Genomic DNA, 9,744 nt, shown 5'->3' with positions numbered 1-9,744 from the left:
GGAAAAGTTCGGGTCACTACAGATATCAATCCCCTAGCGTATCCTTACCGAGTACAATGCTAAAAGTAACCAAGTCAACCTAAGGTCAACAACACGAAACGATGGAGACCGAACCAAACGAATCCTTACGGATAACACCAATCACTAAACATCCCTTGTAGTGCGCAATACGACCCATACGCAACTACCGTAACATCATAACAAACGGTTAAAACCGATAACGCCCAAAACGACTATGGCAATGATAATCCAAAGGTGTACCAAAATCGACAATTCGTCACACCTGTAACAACATGTGAGCGAAGCACGGCTATCGCATCACTAATCCTACAACATGGTCCTTACGATCCCACCATTGGTGCATAAAACAACCAATAGATCAAACCAAACGGTCCTTACGACCCACACCATCGGCGTATAAAACAACCGATAGATCACAACTCAACATGGCCGAAACAACCCGAGCCTGAACACATATGGAGGATGGTCGAAACAACCCGAACCTTAGTGAATTCGCACAACCTGAAATTCACCTACCCAATCCATATATCTCACAACGAAATGACCGCACAACCCGAGTCATCGTGAATACGTGCAACCCTATATTCACTACCACCGCCACATAGTATAACGGAGGATGGCCGTACAACCCGAGCCTTAGTGAATCCGAACTACCCGACATTCACTACCTCAAACTATGAGTCCAACCAACAGGGACAATCGTACTACCCGAAATATTGTGAATACGAACAACCCGATATTCACGTCCCACAACACAACTCAGGAATGGTACTCGCATTTCCCACCAGTACTGGCATTTCCCGATAATGTTACACCATACCGACATAACACTACTCCCTTGATGAAGTCAGCGGACCCGAAGATCATGCTTCACCAATCAACAACCATGATGAAGTCAGCGGACCCGAAGATCATGCTTCACCAATCAACAACCATGATGAAGTCAGCGGACCCTAAAGGTCATGCTTCACCAATCTCAATACCGGATGAAGTCAGCGGACTCCGAAAGTCATGCTTCACCGATATAACACCTCGCTCATGATGAAGTCAGCGGACCCGAAAGTCATGCTCCACCAATCACGTACTACCATGATGAAGTCAGCGGACCCCGAAGGTCATGCTTCATCAATCAACGCCCTTTTGGCCTCGAACAACGAGTAGCGTAAAATCGCGCTCTACTACGCCATAGTGAATCCTAACGGATACCACTAACCATTCACACACTCGAGCAAGAACCACCTATATCAAACATAGGCACAAAACAATAATTCTCTAGAAGAGAATCCGACACACACCTCCCTTAACCGAAGGATTTCACCTTGCTCACCAAACACGTCCATTATCTCTCAACGAGATTTACCACATTACCACCTTGGTGATAATTCAAATCCAAACCATAAGTACAATTTATCCGAAATTGTACTCTACCACAAACCGACCAATTTCCGGATCTACCAAAAGCATCATCCGAAATCTCACACTACAACTTCCTCGGGCGGAAGTGCAACTCCCCCACTTGGAACTACGTTCCAATGTCACAACCCGTACAACCGTACAATGCTACCAAAGGTAGACTTTACCAACAATTGGGTTCACACGACCCATCACCATTCCTTGCTCCAACCTTGAGCATACGAAGGATTTTAACCTATCCTTAAACACTTCAAACGAAAAGTGTACCACAAATTACACAACTACACTCTCGCAATCATCCAATTGCTATAGCTTATCAACTTCACCTAGTCACTCATGTACTTAAGGGTTTCATCTCGGTACCCTAAGTACAATGTAACCACAACACAATCGGAGTTGAACACCACGCTAGTAGGTATAAAAGAGGCACCTAATGTCGCGTCATATAAACTCCATTACCAACATACATCGAGATTCAAAACACTCGATTTCAAGGGTTCCAACCACCCAACGAACCTCATAGTTCATCAACTTCCACATACAAGCGAACACGCGCTTAACAATCGAACACCAAAACCCATTTCCATGGCTTGGTAGAAACATTTCCCAAATACTAAGGAATGCTTGGTTACACCAAGTCTTACACCCTTCGTCCAAAAATCAATCAATACCATAGGGTACTTCCATTAGGAACGTCACCGTTAACAATAACATGCACAACACAATGCAATAACAAATCCAAACTTAAACGCCACATAAATAAATATTCAAATGACATATTTATTAAAGTGAAACGTACCTCAACGTCTCCTTGCGGCATTCGCCGCCCACTCGGGACAATCCGGCTTGCGATGCCCCTCCTTATGACAATAGTAGCACATCCCGTCATCACTTCTCGGCATTGTGCATTCCCATAACTTGTGGCCCCTAACACCACAATTGAAACATCTAGGCGCATGAGAACTCATCGAACCTTTCTCCACGTTACCCATACTCGCACTCGCGCCCTTAGTTTTCTTACTTGGAGCACCATAAGAAATAATCCTTCCCTCACTTGAAGGTTCACCAACCTTCGATCGCGAATAAGACTCGAAACCTCTAGCCAAGGCAAATAACTCCGCAAATGACTTCGCTTGACCCCGGCTAATCTTATTCTTCAAGTCATCATTTAAGGTCTGATAGAAATCCCCCATCAACAAATGATCATTCCCCAAATACTCCGGGCAAAAACGAGCCATCGCCATAAAGGTCGTCTTGAGAGTATTCAAATCCATAGATCCTTGCCGCAAATTTCGCAACTCATTACGCAATTCCCACAAATCGGCCGAAGTCCGGAACTCCTCGAAGAATTCCTCCTTAAAGTCGTCCCACGATAAAGCCATAAACGTCTCGCCACCGACAAGATCAATCTTACCATCCAACCAATCCCTTGCCCTACCCCGCAACAAACTCGTAGCGAGTCTCGTCTTTCTCTCGGGAGGGAAATTAATAGTACGGAAACACCCTTAGACGTCCGAAATCCAAGTTGTGCTTACCAAAGGATCCGGCTTTCCATCATACATCGGGGGTTTAGTCCTCATGAAGCTCTTAAGATAACGCTCCATTTCACCACTACTTTGAAGTTCGGAATACCTCCTTTCCATTCTTTCTTCTAACTCACCCATTTGCTCTGCAACGGCGGCCGCAACCCTAGCGTTAAACTCCACGTCATTCGCCTCGGTCTCGTTTCGCGTCGTCATTCTAAAGAATGCAAAACGATTAGTCCACGAACGTGTAAAACCGTACGCACGACACAGCCCCATCTTGCTAAACACTCATCGTACATCACTTGTTAGACACGATTTGCACCCGTAATAAGCTTTGCAAGTTCTTATTACGCACACATGCCGCATCGACTCGTTAGTACAACGACCGTCTCGCTCGATGATATACACAAACACAACCAAAATTCTACGCAGTACAAACACACGCGAGAATTATTATCACAACACAACAACATATTAATAATATCCGCATTACTAATATAAACGTTAGTCAACCTATAGCCAAGGCACTAACCAAACCCATTCCGACCCGTAATCCTACAAGTCCCGCAACAAATAAGCACACACAAAAGTCTAAGTCTAGGCACCTATCTCAAGTCACCTAAATCCCTTAGACCATGCTCTGATACCACTTGTAACGACCCAACCCGTTAACCATCCGAAAACGTGCCACAAAAAAAAATTTATGGAACTGCCCATCTGGACGGCGTCCAAAAGCTTGGACGGCGTCCAGCACTTAATACTGGGACGGCGTCCAACCATCTGGGACGGAATCCAGATGTACTAAAACATTCTGATCAGTTTACAAACACACACGGGCGTAAAACCCGCTTCCCGACACTTTTGGACCAAAACACTTTCACAATATATTACAATAGTTTAAACTAAGAGTTTTTCATAATAAAAACCGAGTTTTACGACACCGGGCCCACATCGACCCAAAATACCACAAGTGACTATTTCGACCCATTAGTTTATACAAAAACATAGACCGAGCATGGGATTGGGGACACGCTACCCAATCCTAATCAAATCCAAAAGCAAGTCTTCTAAAGCAAACTACGCAAGTCCACTAGTCCCCGCGCTTACCCGAGCCACCGCATCCATGCAATCTATAAAAATGTAAACAACGAGAGGGTAAGCTAACGCTTAGTGAATGATAATATACTACATACATATATATGTATAAAATAGACACGCCACACAAATATCAAATACCGCATACCGAAGCATCCAAGTATAAGGCAAGCTAAGCTAAGCATACCGTAGTCACTAAGCAACAAGCTATAGATACATCAACAAATATAAGTTCACCAACGACGATGTGAACAACGCCAAGAAGCTACACCCGGAGGGTTAGCTACATCACGACAATAAAACAATATATATATATAACAATATATAAACGAATAAGGTTAACCCCTTAACCCATTACCGAATACCAAACACCACAATGAAGATTGGCCGAACAACCCGAGCCTTAGTGAATTCGCACAACCCGATATTCACTTCTTCACCAATTCAACAACCGAGGTTGGCCGAACTACCCGAGCCTTAGTGAATTCGCACAACCCGAGATTCACTACCTCATCACAAGATGACCGAACAACCCGAGTCATCATGAATCCGCACTACCCGAGATTCACTTCTCAACATCAAACCCACGGTCACGGGATTATAAAATCCACCACATCGGGGTTATCCACATCACAACAATATCAACCCTTCGCCTTTGGGGTTATAACATCCAAATCACAACCACGTGTGATAACGTACACACAACGTGTACCTCGCCAAAGGTAAACAACCAAAACGCACAACCGTGCCAATTGGACCTATACACAAGTCCATCAAATCCACCTATATGTGAAGTGAGCTCTATAACCGAGAACCACTTCACCCGACCCGCACCCATCCTACACATACATATGCACATAGGATATTAACACTCACATTGTCGCCTTGATGAATGCTTCCAAATAATCCGCAACTCGTCAATGGAACGCACCTATTCCATTATCACAATACAAACAACATAATTAGGGTTGACTTACAAACCAACCCAATTGACCCTTAGTGCAAATTCGACCCATTTGCACTTCTAAGCACGAAACGCGCCCAAACTAACCAATAATCACTAACACGAGTGAAAATGGTCCTAACACGCCAATTAAACCCGAACACAAGTGTTAAACACGTGTCATACCCATTTTGACACCAAAACCCTAATTTTGACCCATTTCAAAATTAGTTAGCCAAACTCACCCAAAAGAGTTTCAACACTTCCATAATCACTAAACCTAGTGATTAAACTCAAGATCAAACCCTAATCAAGGCTAAAACGTCAACCAACCCAAAACCCGCCAAGTGACAAGATTAACAAGTCACCATGAACCTACTTCCTCATCTAAAAGGGTTTCACAACAATCTAGCTCAAAACCCTAACTTGAACATCAAATCTAACAAATGAAATTCGGAGTTTGAGCTTACCAATACCACCACAAAGTAGCTAGGAGCGAGATGAACAACTTTAGAACCCGAGCTTTTGCGAGAATCCGACTCCTCCTTCTCCAAATCCACCTCTCTCTCTAAAACCTCTCTTCTCTCTCTAGATAAGGTTGAGAGTGTTTTTGGTTGGTGAGAAATGATCCAAAGTGATCAATGAATCAGCCTTGAAGGCTCCAAACCGGCACCCAAGTGAATTTACAATTTTACCCCTTTTTAATTAATTAAAACAGCTGGCTCGACAGACACTTTGGACGGCGTCCCGAATCTTGGACGGCGTCCCGTCCTTTATTTCTGGACGGCGTCCCACTTCTTGGACGGCGTCCCGTCCTTCTTTGCTTGGACGGCGTCCCGAATGTTTGGACGGCGTCCCGAATAACTAAAATGCCAGAAACAGAAACAGGGTGTTACATCGAGTTAAATGAAGGAAATGTCTAGGTCAAATGCGGGAAATGTTGGGTCAACGTCGGTCAAAAGTCGAAAACTCGATTAAAGTTGGTTAAAAGTTGGTCAAATCAATTATAGGTACATACTGGTTAATGAATGTTTTTTGACTTTAAAATATGTGTGTGCATGTTTATATATATATATATATATATATATATATATATATATATATGTGTGTGTATGTGTGTGTGTGTGTGTGTGTGTGTGTGTGTATATACACACACACACACATACATATACACACACAGATATATATATATATATATATATATATATATATATATATATATATATATATATATATATATATATATATATATATATATATATATATATATATATATATATATATATATATATAAGTTAATGTCCATCTCGACTTCCGCCTCGACCGACGTTTATAAGTCCCAACCATCTCGACTTCGTTTCTCGTCTTTTTCAACATTGGTAATAGGTAATATATTCCGAGGCTAATTGAAATTCAACTGTTTATACATTAAAATCAACTCAAAAACAAATTCATTTTAATTCTGTCATCCATCTTAAACCCTTTTTTTATATCAAACTATAAGACCCTCATTAGTGCAGCGTGATCACCGGATTTTTGACACCATCACGCCCCCATAGCGCGGCTATGGGGCGCGATGGCCCTTTTTTTCCAAGGCGTGATGCTTGCATCACTTGCAGGTGATGGAGGAAGCATCGAATCAGAGGCCGCCATCTGTCATCTTCTGTTTTCCTTTTCCTTGTTAATTTAAATTGCTTTTAAAAAATCACAAAGTATGTGATAGAGTGTGTGTATTGCGTGTTTTTTGACTTCCAGTGAAACAAAGGAAGAAGATGAAGATCTTAATTTTTGAGTGTTTTTAATAGCAACTTACATTATAAGTCCCTACATTTCCTATGAGTTTACAAAATAGTTCCATAAAATACTAAAAATATAATTTGAAACCTAAAATATATATTAAATAAATCTTAATAATACTCCGTATAAAACTATAACAATATGTTATTATTTACTAACTGTTTTTAATTAATTTAATTGATTAATAATTAATTAAAACAAGACTAATAATAAATAACTCATATAAAAAAAAGAAAAACTAATAAAAAATGTGAGACCAATTTAACTTATCACATAACCATCACGCTCACCACTACAAACTCCATCACGCCATCACCCCATCACATTTGCCACATCAGCACTATATCTCACAAAAACCCCCATCACCCCTATCACGCTCATCACCATTAAAAAGGGTCTAAGTGGTAATTAGATATGTATTTTGTTGACTAATTAAACTTATACATGTGTTATCAGAAATGGATAATAGCCAAATTTAAAAGTTTAGATATGATGAAGTCAATGGTTTAAACACATTCCTTCCAATTGTCTCAACCAAGTCTAAATGCTTTTGAAGTAGATGCATATAAACAATCCAATCCCCGTTCTTTTTAGCACTCGGCATCGGCATCACATAGCCCGTTTGCCCGCCCCATGGGAAATGATACGACCCAAAATCCGGCTTACCCCATCCAAAATCAACGCTTTCAATCGGAAAGCGTTGCCCTGATGACACCACTACAGCTTCACCTTCGTTCTCGTTCATTTTTGTATAAATTTTAGCAACAGCTGGCTCAGGTCGATGCAACTCGACCCAATCGATGAGTCCTCTAAAATGTTCCTCCGTTAGTGAAGGGCACACAAAGTCATGGACCATGTCAGCTACCAAACTTAGTGATATCTTTTTAAGCTCACTTGATTTTGCTTCACCATATGGGATAGAAAGCACATTTCCAAAATAATTTTGCATGGAAAAAGAGTTGGCGTTTGACAAGTCAACGTTGACTTTTTCTAGTCTTTCTCTCCCATCAACTACAACGCCCATTTTACAAGTGTCAAATCCATCATCACACTCGGCTATCATCTTCCATAAGAATGCAATAAATGATACAATTTTACTTCTTTTTGGATTTCCATTATAGGTGGAGTTCAATTGAAGGTCATCAATATCTTTCGCTTCGATATAGTAAATGCGACTTAGGAGATGATTAGTGGCTGGTAAATGAGATGTTGGTGGAGGAACCGAAGATATCGGTACGAATAGGTTGTCGTATGAGGTGTTCGTGATAGGTGGACGCCTCGGGTTGAGCATGGAACGCCTGAAAGAAGGAAGGCGCGATATTGGTTTCAATTGAGTAACTTCAGCCCATGCGGTCAAGAACATGTTGATCGAGTAAGCATCGGCTATTCGATGATCAAATGAACATCCAATTACCAAACCTCCACAATTTAGCGCAGTGACCTAAAGATAAAAAACAGAACACTTTTAAGGTTAAGATGTACAAGTATCAAGCTATATATTAATATTGATTGATTGATATTATTATTTTTAAATTATTATTTATGAAGAAAACATACGTGCATGATGGGACTAGGTAGTTGTTTATATGTTGGAAACAATGCAAATCGCATACATATATGACACCCTTTATGATTGAGATCCCATATTTATCTAATTTCTAAAATTCCTTCCAATTCAACTACTCCATACGAATCGAAGTTGATAAACTTTGTATAAACTAATATTATTAATCATCGTATAATACAAAAGTAATCTGAAAATACATATAAACTCATATGATTCCCAGGTCATTTCATAACTGTGTTATTAAATTTTGGATGATAATATTTTTACCATCAAAATTGATAGATTCACTACTGTGTATTATTATTATTATATATATATATACTTGTACCATATATGATTGTGATAAATCTATCAATTTGTAAAAGTATCAATGCCCTCAAAAATTTTTCCTAAAGTAGGAGTATACGTTAAAGATTTATATAGTATTTAAATTTAAATTTAAATATATGTATACTAAAAGGATACACATACCCAAGTACGTTTGATTATTATTGCATGCCTTCTTTTCATCTTTCATGTTGTAATTAAGTCAGTCACCAATAAATTCAGTCACGGAATAACTTGATTAGAAAGTCTAAATCTGAGTATAAATACTCCATTTTTCAAGTAACTGCCAAGCTTTATTCGTTTACTTGTTTATACAAAATAAAATTACCTGAACGGTAACGACTCCTTGTTTCTTAACCGGGACAAGTTTTCTCTCTACAGATTCATCTGGATTATAGAGATCAATGTTCTTTAGTTCTATATCAGCATGGGCCAGAATGAAATCGACACCACGGTTGTTACAAAGCAGTTCTGGTTCACCAAGGATGTTTTGCACAACTTCTCCGGCAAAAGGGTAATATATAGCTAATGCTTGCGCCAATGATCTCTTAACTACGTTCACGCTTTCGTCGATTTGAAGAGATCTTTTGTAGCAAAAGAAAACTCCAACATCTAAAGGCGGAAGGAGTAGGTCGAGATTCGACATCGGTAGCCAGTGATCTTGCACGGGCAATGAGGCCGCAATGATGTCCCTCTTCTTCACACACACTGAGAAAGTTCCACATGAACCCATTCTATATATAACTGGCACACCTATTTGGTTTGAGAAGATAACTATAAATAGAAAGTGTGTTCAAGAAATTAGGGGGTGTTTTACTGCGAGATGATTAGATATGATATTATGGGTGACAAAGGTTGATAGAAATCGGATGGTTTATATAAGGAAATAGGCTGTGTTTTATGAGTTAAAAATAATTAAATTAAATTATGATAGCGTATGGCTTGGTGAATTGAAGAAGTTGATATTTTATTGATATTGATATTTGATATTTGATACTCCGTATTTGATATTAAAATAAAATGATTAGAATTTTTCTTCATGTCAACAACTATTT

The 9,744-nt window shown here is 39.8% G+C and overlaps 1 protein-coding gene across 1 annotated transcript; it reads right to left on the bottom strand.

Moving 5' to 3' along the window:
• Positions 1–7,055: 7,055 nt before the first annotated feature.
• Positions 7,056–9,501, bottom strand: LOC139885581 (coniferyl alcohol acyltransferase-like). Its single transcript, XM_071869336.1, has 2 exons — positions 9,018–9,501; positions 7,056–8,236 (listed from the first exon to the last, which is right to left on the bottom strand). Exons 1-2 carry the CDS (start codon positions 9,420–9,422, stop codon positions 7,271–7,273), a joined length of 1,371 nt encoding a protein of 456 aa, XP_071725437.1. The 5' UTR covers positions 9,423–9,501; the 3' UTR covers positions 7,056–7,270.
• Between the last annotated feature and the right edge of the window lie 243 nt (positions 9,502–9,744).

The sequence above is a fragment of the Rutidosis leptorrhynchoides genome, chromosome 1 (genome assembly GCF_046630445.1).
Source record: "Rutidosis leptorrhynchoides isolate AG116_Rl617_1_P2 chromosome 1, CSIRO_AGI_Rlap_v1, whole genome shotgun sequence".
NCBI lineage: Eukaryota > Viridiplantae > Streptophyta > Magnoliopsida > Asterales > Asteraceae > Rutidosis > Rutidosis leptorrhynchoides.
Note: the sequence above shows the minus strand (reverse complement) of the source record. Positions and strands in the feature narration are given on the sequence as shown.

Excerpts from the sequence above, each read along its gene's own strand:
- LOC139885581 (XM_071869336.1), bottom strand. The coding sequence starts at position 9,422 with ATGGGTTCATGTGGAACTTTCTCAGTGTGTGTGAAGAAGAGGGACATC. Across the intron at positions 8,237-9,017 it reads AAGGAGTCGTTACCGTTCAG|GTCACTGCGCTAAATTGTGG; the intron begins GTAATTTTATTT and ends TTTTATCTTTAG.